Source organism: Bubalus kerabau, chromosome 5 (assembly GCF_029407905.1).
Source record: "Bubalus kerabau isolate K-KA32 ecotype Philippines breed swamp buffalo chromosome 5, PCC_UOA_SB_1v2, whole genome shotgun sequence".
In the NCBI taxonomy this organism is placed as follows: Eukaryota; Metazoa; Chordata; class Mammalia; order Artiodactyla; family Bovidae; genus Bubalus; species Bubalus kerabau.
Window position 1 is genome coordinate 106,788,630 of NC_073628.1, and position 17,629 is coordinate 106,806,258.

The window sequence follows — 17,629 nt, forward strand, 5'->3', positions numbered from 1 at the left end:
TCCTTTGAGATACCTAAAATACAATGGAGTCACAAATTATTTCCACACCGCCCCCCGCCCCCTGCGCCCCCCCCCGCCTCCCCCGCTCTGCTCCAATTTGGCTTCCAAACATTAGCCAGCTTCTTAACTACTGTCTAACCCAGTGATCTTTTCTGGTGCTGGAGACTGCTTTTTGGATTTTGGGGATATGGTGCAATATAAGTAATATCATATTCTTTATGGAAAACTGGGGTTTTCAAGATTACTATTATTATTTTTAAAAAATAATTTAAAACTCTTTTAAAAATTTTTATTTTTTTTGGCTGTACCACCATGAGGCATGTGGGATCTTAGTTCCCTGATCAGGGATTGAACCTGCACCCCCTGCCTTGAAAGCATGGAGGCTTAAACACTGGATCACCAGGGAATTCCCTTCAAGATTATTTTTAAGGTCATGTGTAAGATGTACCTTCTCACTGTGTAAGATGTACCTTTAGTGGAATATCACGCAAATAATTTTTCCTATTTCCTTCTAGTTTTAATTGGTATAAAGAATGCATTTGGTTTTAAAATATAAAAATGTTTTTATTGTGGCTTTTTTAAAATTAAAAAAATTAGTGATATTCATGATTTCTGCTGTTCCACTCATTTTATTTGGTGGTCTTGGCCATGTAAGAAAGGCCATCTGTCGATGGCTACAGAGAGGGCAAAAATGAAAGTCTCTCCAAATACCATGGAAAGAGTGTGTCCACCTGGGCAGTGTGTGCCCTTTGGTGACTGGGTACTTGGTCTGTCCTGATGGCCTGTGACTTGAACTACTGGGCTTATCCTGCTGTGACAGAATGGGCAGTGTGAGACGGGAGGTAAATACCTGGGTTCCAGACCCAACCCTTGAATTTCTTAGCTGTGTGACTTTAGATGGGCCATTTAACCTCTCTGGACCTCAGCTTCCTCATTTGTAAAATGGGGAATATAATACTATTTACCTCCCAGGGCTTGGAGGAAGATTAGATGAGATGGGTTTTGAAAACTGCAGAGTGCCATATACATGTGACTCATTGTTACGGAAACAATAAAAACAGGTTGGTGTTCAAATTTATTATAAGAAATTCAGATATAAATGCATTATACCTTGGACCCAGCAGCCCCTGAGGTTACCTTTCTGTCCTGTGGCCCCAGTAACATGCCCTGGGTTTTCGCAACTGTGGATTTCTTGGAGCTCCGTGGAGGTGTGACATTTGGGTATGTCACAACCCAGACACATAAGTTTATCTACTGGGCCTAGGAGTCGGAATTTTGAACTAATTCTTCATATGCCTGAGTGCGTTTACATTCGTAGATAGCTGTGAAAAGAGCCCCTCTCCCCACACACTCCGAAAAATTGCACTGCGCAAAATACCAGTCTAGGAAGCAACACACAGGGTAACAATAAGTCCTAAAAAAATGTCTTTGTGATTTGGTGCGGAAGAGTCTCTCTGACTCATGGAGGAGGATCTCGCGAGACCTGGCGGGATGATGTCTCTAGTTCCTTCCACCAGGCTTAGAAAACAGAAGGCTCTGGCTGGACTTGCTGGACATCTCTCTCTTTAGCATCTCTCTTTCTTGGTCCATCTTTGCAGCGGCTTTTCTGGCTCCAACCTTCAACAAGAGCAACAAATGCACAAACTTGACAATTGTAAGGAGATCCCCAAATACAGCACTCAAATGGGCTTTACTCAAAATAAAGTATTTGTAAAAAAGAAATTATATACAGACATAGATGTGTGCAAAAAGAAGCTAAAATAATCCACTATTCTCACACTACCCACAGGTAACCTTATTGACATTCCGATGTACTCCCTTCCAGATATACAGATAACGCTTTCTTTTCTTATATTTTCTTTCTTTTTTTTGGTTTTTGAAACCAGGAGTTTCTGATTATGGGCACATTCATTGGGATGGACTTTCTCTTGAAAAGCTGTTACTAAACTGAATGTCTTATGTCTCTGATGTCTTAGGAGGAGAAAAGGCAGGATATTCAAGGGGAATCGGTCTAACCCTATTCTAAGCACTGCCCTTGCCGTGGGGCAGTCCTGAGTATGACTCTGTCCCTGGTCTTAGCTGATCAGGCACTTTGGCACAGGCTCGGCTTTTCAGATGGTCACCCCTAGGATTTAGGATTATGGGCTCTATGATGCTACTTACTACCTGAGCTGGTTCTTTGAACTGGGGGGACCGTGAGATCATCCCTTTTTATCACATGACCAGAGATAGATGAGATCAGGGGAGATTTAGGCACAGAGAGGTGATATGAGCTCTGTTTGTGTGTTTGTGTGCAAGAGAGATGACGCTTGGGAGATGGCGGCCTACCAGTTCTCTTTTGAGGCCAGGCTCTCTCTTAGCTCTCAGTATTTATGAGGCACTCACTCTTACATCCTTATAAAAGCCCCCTCCCTCTTTCTGAATAGGTTTCTATTCATTGCAACCCAATAATCTCTCTCTCACACGGTTCTGTTTATACTGCAGATACAATTGTAACTTGCAGGTTTCTTTCCAACAGGCTTCACATCACCAGCCCTACTTCCTGCAAGTTTTTGACTCCAACTCATGCCCCTGGGGAAAGAGGGCCTGCGGGCCTACAGGTAGTCAAGTTTCAGCTCTGCCTCTGAAAGCGTGATCCTTGGTCTCCTCATCTGTCAGATAGGGGCCAGAATGTCCTGTCTGCCTCAGGGGTTGAGAGGAGGTTCTGGGTGGATTTAAATGGAAGGGGCTGGTAGGACCTTCTCTGTAACTCTTTTCATTTTAAGACAGGCTTAAAAATCACATTCTGTGCCTGACCTATGCCAGTGGCTGCCAGGAGTCTTGAAATGTGCTTTGAGATTGCTTTCAAAATCATTGCAGGAAAACATTTCAGGGTGAGGTAGGCTAAGATCTCTACACTAGCCCACAAAGTAAATATTGGTGGGAATGCCCACATAAAAGAAAAACAGGCAGCAAATGTCGAAAATCTTTTGCCTCTAAACCAGTTTTCCTTTGTATCCTTTTTAGTTTGATTTTCAATAAAATTGGATGGGTCCCCAGGGCCAGTGCCCTGACCTGGTGTGGGGCTGGCTGTCAGAGTGAGAGTCTGGGTGTTTGTTAAAAATGAAGATTCCTTAGTCCCAGGGTCCCCCAAGTCCCAGGTCTGCCATGAGCTTGAGGTGGGAAGCACCACAGAGCAAGCTTTGGTCAACTTTTTTGAGTGATGAGGTCGGGGACAGCAAAAGGCAGAGGGGATGGCTGAACCAGGGAAAGGAAGGGGTGAGGAACGGGAACTGTGAAATTCAAGTGTGAGCCCGAGGTTGGGGAAGCCTGGCTGGTCTGTCCCTAGCCAGGGACCTCCCGCAAGCCATTCATCCTGCATGTTTGGAATCGCATTCCCGGCTCACCCTTAGAAGAACAAGGCCAGGATAGGAGCCTGTCATTTAAATGAGGACATTTCAATTGGAAATTTGGCAGTTCTATTTCCAGTTTTTTAAGGAATCTCCACACTGTTCTCCATAGTGGCTGTACTAGTTTGCATTCCCACCAACAGTGTAATAGGAGGGGAGTTCAGGATGGGGAACACATGTACACCCATGGCGCCATTCATGTCAATGTATGGCAAAACCACTACAATATTGTCAAGTAAAAAATTAATTAATTAATTAAAAAAATAAATTGGAAATTTGGAAATTAACTGGGATAATTCCAGTTAAAACTCAGGGCTTACTGGAGTGGCAGATCGGGGCACAAAGGTCCCAGTTCATTCCACACCACCTCAGGTCTTGATTTTAAATATCCCTACTTCAGGGAGGCCTCTCCTGGTCCTTGGACTGGGGAGGGGGAGGGAGAGGTCCTTGTGAAAAGTGTTCCTGAGCTCAGGAACAACTCAGAAAGTACTGCGTTGGCCAAAAAGTTCATCCGGGTTTTTCCATAACATTTTAATGGTAAAACCTGAATTAACTTTTTATCCAACCCAATATTTGTTTATTTATTTGCCTCAGAATAAAAAGCCATGAAAGACTGGGAGTTTTACATGTTTCTTCATTGATCTAACCTGGCGTTTCTCATTCTTTTTTTCATTATCATCCTTTTCCTTAAAAAGCCTTCTTAGACATTTTTTCCTAATTGCTTTTGTTGTTGTTTAGCCTCTAAGTCATGTCCAACTCTTTTGAGATCCCATGGACTGTAGCCCACCAGGCTCCTCTGTCCATGGGATTTCCCAGGCAAGAACATTGGAGTGGGTTGCCATTTCCTTCTACAGGGATCTCCCCAGCCCAGGGATCGAATCGGTATCTCCTGTATTGCAGGTGGATTCTTTACCGCTGAGCCACCTGGGAAGTTCTCACCTCCATGAAATTTGATTATTACAGATAGCACTGTGTGTATTTCTGTGCTTTATACATTAAAAAAGTAGAGTTTTGCCCTCTCAGGGGTGATATTGCTGCCACTGAGAATAGGATTGAATCCTAACACCTGAATATTACCCGCCATATCGCAAGCCTTTCAACAAATATTCGTTGAATGAATGAAGGCTGGGGTCGTATCTCTGTTCATTTTTCTGTCCCCAGTTCCTAGCACAGTATGTGGCCTAGACTAGGTATTCAATTTATTAACTAGAAGATTTTCCCCTTTAGCATATGATAGATAATTATAGAAGACTGTTAGCTGCAGAGGAAAAAAAAATCAATATGAATCCCATCGGATCTTAAAAAGGAAGAATGTGCTAGTTCTGAAGCATACTAGAGATGGAGACTCTGTTATAAGAAAGGCTGAGACTCTCTGGGAGTCTCTTATGTGAGACTGAGAGAGCAAACTTTACACGTCCCATCTCTATCAATGTGGTCCTGGTGACTCCATCCCCTGAAGGACTCCAGGTCCACTCTGGAGGAAGAAGTTGCCCAAGCTACACTTGGTAGGGAACCTGGAGGAAACCTTTCTGTACCAAGGAGATTTCAGACACCAACTTCTAAGCTGGGGCTGGAATGCAAGAAAAATGGGAAGCTGGCTCTTTGCTCTCAGCCAAAGCACCATTTGCCCCTACTCTGTTAAAGCCAAAGGCAGCATGAGATGCCAGGGGGGTCTCGTATCTCAGAGAAGCACAGTGTTCCCACAACATCTGGGACCCATGTCAATATCCCCTCTGTCATTTTACATCCCCAGGGGGTCCTCAGACAAAACCTAGCTTAGGGCTCTTTCCTCCTCCTCCGCTTCAGTCATATATGTGAATGAATAAGGGACAAACTTCCCCAAATTTCCGCTTCGCAGGGTGGCAAAGGTCTCAGGTCCACAGGGGCCCCCAGGACGCTCCCTGTCATTTTAATGTCCTGCTCTGGGACAGTAACCATCTTCTGGCCTTAGAACAAGGATGCTGGTTGAGAAGAAGCTTCCATTTTCCAAATATATCCCTCACCTAGAATATCTTTGTTTCTTCTACCAGTGATAATTTGGTTGCTTCAGAATGACTGTGGCCTTTTATCAAACTTGAATATGTCTCTTCTCTCTTATTCAACCAAAATGTGTTCAGCTTTCAAGCTCCCTGAGAGCTTGCCTCTACTTTCTGCAAAGTGGGAATGCGGATTGGCTTAATTCCAGTTCCAGGGCTGATTTGTCAATGGCAATGTTTCAACATGCTCAAGATTTCAAAGTCTTAATTCTCAACTTTTAAGAGAATTTTAGAGGATGCTTCTGTGAAACTCAAGAGAAATGCCATTGGAAGTGTTATCAGGTTTATTACCTGGAAGTTTATAACCTCAATAAGAAAAGCCAGCACTCTCACCTGGGTGTCAGATGTCTCCAACTTAGCAGTGTGGCTCTGGACAAATGGTCTCTAAGCCTCAGACACCTCATCTGAGAATTGGGTATAATAACAAAACCCACCCCCCATAGGGTTGTTGTGAAGCTTAAATAAGATACTGCAGGTCAAGTGCTTAGCTCTGTGTGCATGGCACACGCTAAATCCTCAGTACACGATAGATACTGTGTCACTGTTGACTGGGCTTCCTGCTGATATTCTATGGTTTTCTCTCTTCCCTCCTCTCCTGGCTCACCTGGAAATTTGAGTTCTGCATCTTGTTCTTCACTGCCTCTACAAACATTCGTCTCTTTAACACAGAAAGAATATTGACAAATTTTAGCTTATGCTCTGCTTTGTCTTTTGCATCAAAGAAAAACAGATTTTTCTCAACTTTCGGATGCTACCCATTTGGATGAAATGTTGAGCCTTCCTAGGGGAGGACATGAGGATGAGGATCTGCAGAAGAGGGAGGGGATAAGGATGGCAGGGATGGGGTGGGGTGGGTGGTGTCTGTAGAAGAGGGTGTGGCTTTGGGGCAACGCTACACTGTCCTGCTGAACCTCTTAAGAGATCTCTGTTCCAGATTCCAGTAGAGAAGGAGGTGGGTCAACCAAGAAGGCTATGAAGGATGCTATATTCTCCTTGGAGGGCAGATCTGCTTTAGGGGGAAGCACAGCCTTCCAGGTCATTAGAAGAGGCTGTACATGTACAGTGGTTTCCACCCAATGGCCTAGGCATGACAAAAGCCCCAGTGGTAAACCTCCCTGGCAGGGACTTTGGGGGCCTGTTGGGAAGCCATCACCGAGAATCTGGAGCCCATTCCCCTGGGGTTTGATTACCATTGCTGCCCTGATCTGCTCAAGACTCCCCACCTCAGGGACAGTTCATCAAAGAAAGAGCATCCCCGAGACACTGGAGACACCAAAGGGAGAGGGAACTGGGGTCCCCCTTGCACATCGACATCCTGCAGGTGAATGTGTAGGGGTGTCAGGAAGGGGACTTTCTCAGAGAGAGCCCTGAGCATCAACTGGGGTCACCGACCTGATTCCTACAGGGGCCAGGGAAGTAAAGGAAGTGGGTGAGGTGAGCCAGGGGAGGGGTGGCAGCAAGTCCATGAGCCCAGCGCTAAGGGGCCTGGAAGACAGAGGCTTGTGATTTTGTGGGACTGTGGGCCTAGTGTCCCCAGATCTTGCAAGTTTCTCAGAGAAGCTGGAAATCTGGAGTATTCTGTTAAACTGCCCTACTTTGAAATGTACCAAAAAAAATCCCATGAGTCAAATGAAATATGTCTGTGGGCTGCCATCTTGCGACACCTGCTTCAGAACCTCCCCGCCTGGTGTCTAGTTGGTGCTCAGTAAGTGCTGGAGGGGTTGTCAGATAAAATACAGGATTCCCAGTTCAATCTGAATTTCAGAATGAAACCAAAATATTTTTTACTATGAGTGTGCCCCTGTACAATATTTAGAACATATTTATACTTAATAACTGTTTATTGTTTATCTGCAATTAAAACTTAACACACCCTGGCCATGCTGTTTTTTTCCCCCCTCAAATCTGGCAATGCTACTGGGCATTCATAAAATTCATGGAGGAAGTAAGGCCATCTTTTGGGACAGGTCATAGGTACTAGTAAGTCTCTTCCATTCTCCCTGAAGGACGCTAACTCTCCCCTCAGAGGACTGTCCACGAAGGCTTATGCGCCCATATCAAACAGAGAGTTGTCTTCCAGACGTTTTTCATGGAGGCCTTGAGCCTGCAGCCACTCAATATTTATCACAAACTCACTTGAGGCAGTCACCGTCCAAATTTCCAGATATTATAAAGCAGTGGTATTAAACCAACAACCTCCTTCTTTCCCATCCCACCCCCACCTTTCCCCCCTAAACCTTTTATCCAAGCAAAATTCCAAGAGGAACTTGGGGTATAAAACAGACAGTGGAGAGCTTCTCTGGTGGGAGAAAGGTGTGTGTGTGTGTGTGTTGAGAGTCATCCCCTTCCCATGGCACCCAGGGCTCCAGGGAACCCCAGTGTGAACACTGCTCTGAAATACCTTTTTGGGTTAAGTCCTATCAGTGGATGGCTGGCACTGAAGGGCAGAGCCTGGCCCGTGTGCACATGCTTTTCCTGGACTCACTGGGATATGATCATCAGTTTGTCTCAAGATCTGTGCACAGCCATGACCCAGGTAGCACTGCATTGCTATTCTTAGGGGTGTTTCGCATTACACCTCACACTGTCCTCTCTGGAACACTTCTGAGCATCACACTCATCATATCTCATGTACACAGTGAACTCTGGACCATGCTGGGCTTTCCATTTCCCATTGGCTACCAGAAAGCCCACTGTCTAATGGGGCTCCCCTTTGGCAGGTGAGGGGGTGTTATAACAGGCACCTTCATCCTTATTTTTGGCTCCATTTTGTACCATCCCCCACTTCTTCCACCTGCTGCTGCTGCCGCTGCTGCTGCTAAGTCGCTTCAGTCGTGTCCGCTTCTGTGCGACCCAATGGACGGCAGCCCACCCGGCTCCCCGGTCCCTGGGATTCTCCAGGCAAGAACACTGGAGTGGGTTGCCATTTCCTTCTCCAATGCATGAAAGTGAAAAGTGAAAGTGAAGTCACTCAGTCGTGTCCGACTCTTCGCGACCCCATGGACTGCAGGCTACCAGGCTCCTCCATCCATGGGATTTTCCAGGCAAGAGTACTGGAGTGGGGTGCCACTGCCTTCTCCGCTTCTTCCACCTACTGTACTTCATTCTTAGGGCAGAGGTTTCTGGGATTCTTTACTCCTACCTTCTTCTTTTCTTATGGTTTTGTCTCTATGTCCCCAAATCATTTAGCACCCAGGTTGGTTGCACTGCCCTTCTGCCTTCTCTCACTTCCAGATCCTGGGTCTCTCAGGTCCCTTGTGCAGGTTGCAGGCAGGAGAAGGGGCAGGGGCAGGGGCTGGGGTGGGGGAGGGGAAGGGAGTAGAGGAGGGTGGAATGTTTTTTGGGCTGCCCACGCTGGCGCTTGCACCCCACAAGCTCTTGCCCTTTGAAAATAAGGTATCTACTTTGTGTCTGGCTGCAAGATCAGAAAGGGTCTCTGTACCTGCCTCTCTTTCTCTTTGAAGGAACAGTTGCAAGCTGCTGACTCTTTGGCATTTCTCTGTTCGAGGTCCTCTAAACGTTCCTAAGTGAAAATATCAGGTGAGCAAGACAGTGTTCAATGTGTCCCCACCTGTTCCATTTGCAGACACACCTCTGAGGTTGCTAGGAGATGCTGGGACTCACTGGGATTGGTGGGCAGAAGAAGCGGGGCAGGTGAGGGTCTTTTTCTTTAGCCATCGTCTGTCTGTATGCTGCACCAGCCTAGCCACATTGCGCTACTTCATCATCGTGGGCAGGAGAGTACCATCCACAAGCCCCTCCCATCGCACGCTCCTCCTACACAACATCTACCAATTTCTGCTTGTTGGCTAAAAACACACAAGTGGTGCTGAGGAAACCAGGATCTTGAGAATACCTGGGCCCAAGGAAATCCTGGAAAATGGTGCGTTAAATAGAAGAGTGAGAATAACCATGATGGCAGGTGAGCATGTATCCTACGTGGTCCCATGTACAAGGGTTTTGTAAGCAACCTCCCATTTCATCCAAGGCTACTGAGTTAGGTGCCCTTTTTATTCTCATCTTAAAAACAAGGGACATGAGCTAATTAAGCAGAAGGAACTTTAGGGGGCTCCTGCCTGGCTGAGGGGGCTTCCCAGGTGGCGCAGTGGTAAAGAATCTGCCTGCCAATGCAGGAGCCGCTGGTTCGATCCCTGGGTCAGGAAGATTCCCCTGGAGGAAAAAAAATGCAACCCATTCCAGTACTCTTGCCAGGATAATCCCATGGACGGAGGAGCCTGACGGGCTAACAGTCCACGGGGTCACAAAGAGTGGGACTCGACTGAGTGACTTAATCACACACGCTCGCTCGCTGGGCTGAGGCCACAGGCAAAGTGCTGGCCATGCCCCCTAGTCAGGACTTCATTGGCTGGAGATTTGATTGGCAGGCGAGCTGAACGAGTTTCTGCCAGAAGCAGCCAGTGCCCTTCAGCCTTTCTTAGACTTCAAGTCCTAAGTAAAAGGGTTTGCGTGCTTTTCAAATGGCCACATCTGTGCATTTAAAATTTTCCTATTGAAAAACCCCAGCATTAGCCCATTCACAAAAGGTATCTGGGTCCTTTCTTGGCTGTGACCCGAGTGGTATTCACCGAGGAGAAAAGAGTGTCACAGAAGAGCTGCCGGCTTTGGGAGGACCAGGGAGGGCGTCAGCTGGCAGGAAGCTCCCTGAAAGAAACGCAGGACTCCCCACCCATCCATGGGCTGTCTATTCTTCCCCTTAGAAAAGGGGCTTGCCGTGTGCCAGGCACTGCGGGCATCTTGCCATTTAACCCTCCCGCTGCCCCACGGAGCGGGCCTCTTGTTAGCATCTTTGGTTGTTTTGGTTGAGGAACGTGAGATAGAGGTCAAGCCACCTACTCAGGGGTCACTAGGGGCGGGGGCGGGGCTGGACTGCTGTTTGTCTGACTCCACCTCTGGCCTCTGAGAGACACTACGGGCTTCTCGAGTGACTTGGACGTGGATTAGAGTGAGCTCGGCTGGGCCAGGGTCCCTTCTCTCTGCCACGTGGAGAGAGCCACAGACTCAGGGCCTTCCAGAGCCCCTGGTGATGACCACCGGGTTCTCTGTGAATGTCTAGCCTTTTGTATCAAGTCTCATGTTCACAGCCAGAGGTATTAGTGTGGAAATACGACTTTTGATTCTGGAAGGTGCTGCTTAGTGAAGAGATGGTCAAACATTTAAGACGATAAACTACATTTTGGGGGGTGGGGGTTGGGGGGGGGGTGGATTCTGAAGCTTCAGATGTGTTAATTTCATCTCAGTGCTTCAGCCCTGCAAGCTCAATGAACAGGGTGAACAGTGTCAAAGTTTTGTATAGGAGGCTAAAAAGTAAGGCTCCTTGTGAAAATACTAGGTGTAAAACTTAGGAAAGAGGAATTCTATTTTCTGTTAATTTCCACTTAAAAACAATGAAGACATACTCCCTGGAAGGAACTGATGCCAAGACGAATGTATACACGTGCCCTTTAGAATCCAGCAAAACTGTAAAGTTTATTATTTTTTTCTTCCTGATAAACAGGGATTTCTGATGACATAGTAATAAGAAGCCTCAGATGCAAACCCGAGTCCTGGAGCGAATACTGTGGGAGCAATGGTAAGAGAAATACGAGGCAGGCACCCGGGTAAGGGAGACGCAGAAGGAAGGGGTGTGGGAAAGTGAACGTGGGCTGGGAGGGCAGCAGGTGGGAGGGAATCCTGTTTCTGCAGCTGAGCAGCCAGGGAGTGGTACCCTCTGTCAACTCAGCCCTCCCCTCTCTCAAGTGGGCTGATGCTCACCAGCTTCCCTTGTGGGGTTGATGGGAGAGATGAAGCCTGTACGGTGTGGAGCAGGTGCCTGCCCCTTGGTAAATGATAAAGTAAAGTAAATGATACTTAAAGTGCTCAGTAAATGATATCATTGGCGATGCCATGACTGTGGTTGTAGTTCATGTACATCTTTTCTCCAATTGTGAATTTCACGAATTTTAAAGCTCCTAGCTCTAGCTCTTCTGGGGACCCTGACACAGGTTCAGCTTGGCCATTTCAGACCCTTCTCTGCTGAAGGATATCTAGCGCCAAACAGGCTGGCACGTCCCCTGCATTGTGTATGAATGAGGCAGCCCATGAATAATGCATGTGAAGCCTGATTATGTAAATCCTCAGGTTTTCAGTACATGACAATGGCCTTTTTTGGGTCCTTTGCTGTCCCATTCTGTGGTCTGGTGTCTCTGCTTTGGGGCCTCGCCTGCCAAGCCCTGGGGCTCCGGGGGATGCCTCAGGGAGGGGTGAGCTCTCCAGAGGGCACATCAAAGGGAAAGTCAGAACTCTGTCAGTGGCCCAGCTCTCCCTGGCATTGCTTGGTGTGAAAGGAAACTGTCCTCTGCCTGAGGCAGCCCCATGACACACGCAGACTGAGGTCTGTGATGTTTAATTCAGAACGGTGAGCACTAGAAACACCACATCCGGGCTCCCTCAGAGCAGGACAGCAGCCACTTTCATTTCTGGGGCTACAAGCCAGAGAGCCTGCTGTCTGGAAACCTCCTGCCTGGAAAGTTTGCAGAATGGAGGACAGCCTTCTGCAAGGAATTCATCTGACCATCACCTCTTGGTTGAGAAAGACATCCTTCTATGACCTTTTAAGGCCTGCCCTCCTGGCCTCCTTAGAGCTCATGTAGGCAACACACTCACAAATACACACACACACAAACACACAGCACATACTCACAGGCATACACACAAGCATGCGTGCAAAAATACACAGCTCCAAGTTAGAAATACTAATAGGTACAAGGAGGCAACTGGGGCCACACCTGCAAAAAATGCAGGACCTAGAACTAGAGAGATCTGGGGCTAGGTAAAGGCTCTACTTGGGACTTCCTTGGTAGCTCAGACAGTAAAGAATCTGCCTGCAATGCTGGAGACCTGGGTTCGATCCCTGGCTCAGGAAGATCCCCTGGAGAAGGAAATGGCAATCTACTCCAGTATTCTTGCCTAGGAAATCCCATGGGCTGAGGAGCCTGACAGGCTGCAGTCCATGGGGTTGCAAACAGTCAGATATGACTGAGCAACTAACAAGACTCTGTGAACTACCAGCTACTCTATGAACTTGGACAAGTCTCTTTTTAAATTCGTTGAGCCTCAGTTTCCTCATCTGTAGAACGGGTATCATCATGACAACTGGGAAGGGCTACCAGAGGCATTAATAACCCTGATCATGGCTGCATAGCATGAGTGGAGCCCAATGCCTGCAGATATCATGAAGAAATGGGGGCTATGGTAATTTTCCCTATTTGCCTGATGCCTGCCTGGAGATCTGCTCGACCTTAGGTGAGAGTGAAGGACCAGGGCGCATCTGATCTATTTAGGAGTTGCTGTGCTAGTGCCCAGTTGGGCTAGTGACATGCTGCTGACCACAGGAGTGGATGGTCATGGGTGTTAACTGCCAAGAAGACCAGAGACCTCACTACTGACTGCAGTGCAGGCACAGGGTTACAGCGAGCTTCTGGAGCTGGTTTTCAGGTGCTGCCCACGCCTGTCTCGATGTGTGTGGGGACTTTTGGCAGCAGACTCTACTGGGTCTGGGGCAGCACTCACTTCAGAGACCACCTGCGCAGTCGGCTAGCCACAGGGAAGACAGCCTCATCCACCTGCCGAGTCCCAGGCCCTGAGCTGCATGCTTCAGAGCCTGGACAGGTGTACCTGGGCATCGGAAACCGACTGGTTCTGAGTTCAGACAGTGAGAGCTTGGATAGGAAGGGTTACTGTGTTGTATTCAATCCTCACAACAATCCTGCCAGGCAGGTGCTCTTAGCTCCCATTCACTGATGAGGAAAGTGAGGCTCAGAGAGGGGGACTGATTTGCACAAGGTCACACAGTAAGCAGGGGGATTTGACCCCAGGACCCACTGAGGCTTGTGCCATGTGATAGATGAGATAGTAGGATGAGGGGAGGAGGTGGCCTCTTTTAGCTGGATCCCCAGCCTGAGTGTCAGTCTTGGTCTCTCAGGTCAATGCTGTCACCAGGTTCATGCCAGGAAGCAAATCCCTCATTCCCATGCCTTTCCTCTGTGGCTCCCACAGCCTCGAATGCACACCTGTCCATCCCTTTGGTGGACAAACTCCAACTCTCCTTTGCAATTCATAACAAATGTCAGCACTTGGAACACACTCTCTGAATGCTTTAGACTGAGCCAAGTACCCTTCTCTGGATCTGAACAGAGCCCTTACCCCACTAAGTCAGCCTGAAATCAGCTCTTTACCTGTATGTTCTGCACTGAAAAATATGTCCTTCAAGGACATATATCTATACTCACCTGATCATTCATCTACCTGAACACATACTGATCCACTGATCTGGTGTCCATCCATCCACCCATCCATCCATCCATCCATCCACCTGTCCTTCCATCCATCCATCCATCCATCCATCTACCTGTCCTTCCATCCATCCATCCATCCATCCATCCATCCATCCACCTGTCCTTCCATCCATCCATCCATCCATCCACCTGTCCTTCCATCCATCCATCCATCCATCCATCTACCTGTCCTTCCATCCATCCATCCATTCATCCATCCATCCACCTGTCCTTCCATCCATCCATCCATCCATCCATCCATCCACCTGTCCTTCCATCCATCCATCCATCCATCCATCCACCTGTCCTTCCATCCATCCATCCATCCATCCATCCACCTGTCCTTCCATCCATCCATGTACCAAATATTTATTGGGTGTCTACTATTCTCTGGGTACTCAGAATAGCAAGTTGAAAATCTTTATTCTCAGAGAACTTATTCATCTGTGTATCCCTTGCACCTGGCAGAACAATGAAAGTAAGAACAACAGATACCACTTTAAAAAATTCAGGATGTTTGCTAAGCTTATTGTGGCAATTGCTTCGTGTGGCATGGAAGTCAAATCATTATGTTGTATACCTTAAACTCAATACAGTGTCAATTACATCTCAATAAAACTGGCAGAAAAATAGTTAGAAATGGAAAGAACCAGGTAAAATACATGAATTATCAAAAGTTAAAAAAAATACAGACAAGCTAGGCTAGGAGTCTCAGAGAGCACTGTTTACAGCAGTCAAGACATGGAAGCAACCTAAATGTCCACAGACAGAGGGATGGATAAAGAAGGCGTGGTACATATATACAGTGGAATGTTACCCAGCCGTAAAAAGAGTGAAATAATGCCATTTGCAGCAACATAGAGGGACCTAGAGAGTACCATACTAAGTGAAGTAAGGCAGACAGAGAAAGGCAAGTATCATATGATATCACGTATATGTGGAGTCTAAAAAACTGATACAAGTGAGCTGATTTATAAAACAGAAACAGACTCACAGTTTGAAAACAAACTTACGGTTATCAAAGGGGAAAGGTGGAGGGGGGATGAATGAGGCATTTGGAATGAACACATACACACTACCATATATAAAACAGATAATCAACAAAGACCCGTGTGTAGCACAGGGAATGCTACTCAGTATTCTATAATAACCTATCTGGGAAAAGAATCTGAAAAAGAATGGATATATGTGTATGTATAACGGAACCACTTTGCTGTGCACCCGAAACTAACACAAAATTATAAATCAGCTCTACTCCAATACAAAATTAAAAATTAAATTAAAAGAAAGAAAGAAAATACAGACAAGCTAGACTCTGAGTCTCAGAGTGGTTAGGAAACCTGCCTGAAGTCACACAGTAAATGGAAGAGCTACAGTCTAAACTTAGGTCTGTCTGATGCTAAAGCTATTCTGCCACTTTCCTTTGCATCAGTAAATGCCTCCTATACTGCCTAGATCCCGCTGGGACCTCAGCTGGCCATTTCTAAAGGGGGCAGAGGGTCAGCCTCAGAGACTCTGCTCCAAGCAGGCACCACTCACCTTCTGCTGCCTGATCGCCCTGTTGACCCTCTTCTCCTGGTGCAACTGCTGCTCCATGCGCTCCAGGGCCTCCTTGAGCAGCGCCTTCTCTTCGGCCTCTTTGTAGATGTCATCCTCCAGCTTGGCCACCTGTGACTGGTACATCTGAACCGACACTTTGCTCTGCCTGAGCACACGGGAGAGACAAAGTCTCTTTTCCCCTTATCTTTCTCACTTACCAGCAATGCCCCTGTCCTGGGAGATTCTCAAGACACTTCTGTGTCCGCCTAACTTAGCGGTTTCATTACAAGTGGGAGAGAATGATGAAGTTTGGGGACTAGAGGGCAGTATAAATAGCTCATGGGCTGCGTAAGTGTGGCATGAAGCTGACACAGATTATATTACCAGCCCCTCCCAATTTCCCAGGGAGGGTCAGGGAACTGATACTACTGAAAATAAGATGGAATTATGAAAAGCACACACATGATGAAATATCAGACACATTCATAAAAGGTGCACCTTACCCCTTAAGAGAGTATAGGGCACTTTAACTGCTGCTTTCTGGCCCAGAGGACTCGCCTCCATCAGACCCTGAGTCATGATCCCGCCTCCCCTGCACACCCAGACCTCTGTCCTCCTGTCTTGGTCCAGAGGTCTGCTGCTGCCCTGAGGTTTAGCCTGGAGAATGGAGGTCCAGGCCTTTCTGCAGGGACATGGGCCTTACCTGAGTTGTTCAATGTCTTTCTCGTATCCTCTCAAAAGCTCCTCTTTTCTCTGCAGCCGGTTCTTGAGTTGGGTGATCTTATCGAACACCATATCGAGGTCTCTTTGTCGAAGCTGGTTGACTCTCTCCCTCTCTTTGGGGGAGAGGTGTTTCATAGACACATGACCTGACATATCTTTGATGTTCATCAGACTCCCGAGTGTTTTGCTCATATCCATGTACTACGAGAAAGCGTTTTGCAGGTAAGAGGCTTGGTCCACCACCACTGGTGGCTGCTTTAATAAGGAGTGTGTATGCTGTGCTCAGTCACTCAGTCGTGTCTGACTCTTTGCGATCCCATGGACGGTAGCCCGCCAGGCTCCTCTGTCCATGGGATTTCCCAGGCAAGAATACTGGAGTGGGTTGTCATGCCCTCTTCCAGGGGATCTTCCCAACCCACAGATCAAACCTGCATCTCCTGCACTGGCAGGAGGATTCTTTACCACTGAGCCACCCGGGAAGCCCTTTAATAAGGAGGCAAGTGTCTAATTCTGTTTCATTCATTTTCTGCAATCACAGAGAACACATGCTTTGGAAAGGAGTACAATTGGGGCTTTTAATCCGACTTTCATGTTCCCTGCATCCATTTATGCTATGCCTTTTTGAGAACCAGGGGGAAAATGACAACAGATAGAAACATTTATTCTTGCTACCCAGTTTTCCAAGGAATTCAACTATGCAATTTCCAACCCATGCTGGGATAGCAAATGGGTCCTGCAGAGCTGTAATAATGACTAAATATCTACGTAGGGTTGATGTTTAGTTAAGCTATCTGGTGGTTAACACTACCTGAGGGGGTTGCGGGTTTGGACAGGAGGGGGACTGAGGCTAGGTGTACATACCAGCTTTTCACTGAGATCCAGAGCCTCAGTTGCATCTGTTTTCCCTAATTTATTGGTGGCCATGATGGACCCTGGGCTGGAAAGGCCATTTTGAGGCTGAAATAAAAAAAGAAATAAAAACTCTCTCTTGGTATTCATTATGATTTTCTACATCCAGAAGAATAACCCAAAGAATAACCGAAGAACTGGAAAGTTCCTAAAGAATAACTTGACAGTTGTGGTCAATCACTAAGTCATGTCCACCTCTGCAACCTCATGGACTGCAGCACTCCAGGCTTGCCTGTCCTTCACTGTCTCCTGGAGTTTGCTCAGATTCATGTCCACTGATTTGATGATGCCATCCAGCCATCTCATTCTCTGTCGCCCCCTTCTAGCTGTTTTTTTTTTTTCCAATCTGATTCCTCTGAGAACTGCTTTCTTACAGCTCTGTTCCCATCCCTTAAGAGCATAACTTTTCTTGAAATGACACATCATTAGTCCCGCTCTTTGGTCACTGTCCGTCTTCCCTCTAGACCAGCAGTTCTCAACCGGGGATGACTGTGCATTCTCCCTTTACCTGGGACATTTAGCAATGCCTGGACACGTTGGTGGTTGTCACAACTGCTACTGGCATCTAGCGTGTAGAGGCCAAGGATGCTGCTGAACACCCGGTGACACACAGGGTAGTCCCCCAAGCAAAGAGTTACCAGGCTCAAAAAATTGGTAGCACCAAGGCTGAGAAGATAAGCTTCAGAAAAACAGGAGTCCT

The 17,629-nt window shown here is 47.1% G+C and overlaps 1 protein-coding gene across 1 annotated transcript in view; it reads right to left on the minus strand.

Annotated features, from left to right (window-relative positions):
* Positions 1-1,059: 1,059 nt before the first annotated feature.
* Positions 1,060-17,629, minus strand: part of FHAD1 (forkhead associated phosphopeptide binding domain 1) — a 165,213-nt gene continuing 148,643 nt past the window's right edge. The window contains exons 30-34 of the mRNA XM_055582628.1: positions 16,882-16,977; positions 16,001-16,221; positions 15,298-15,463; positions 6,030-6,083; positions 1,060-1,617 (exon numbers count right to left, since the gene is read on the minus strand). Of these exons, the coding sequence (XP_055438603.1) occupies positions 1,501-1,617; positions 6,030-6,083; positions 15,298-15,463; positions 16,001-16,221; positions 16,882-16,977 (654 nt within the window). The 3' untranslated portion in view covers positions 1,060-1,500. The remainder of the gene's footprint in view (positions 1,618-6,029; positions 6,084-15,297; positions 15,464-16,000; positions 16,222-16,881; positions 16,978-17,629) is intronic.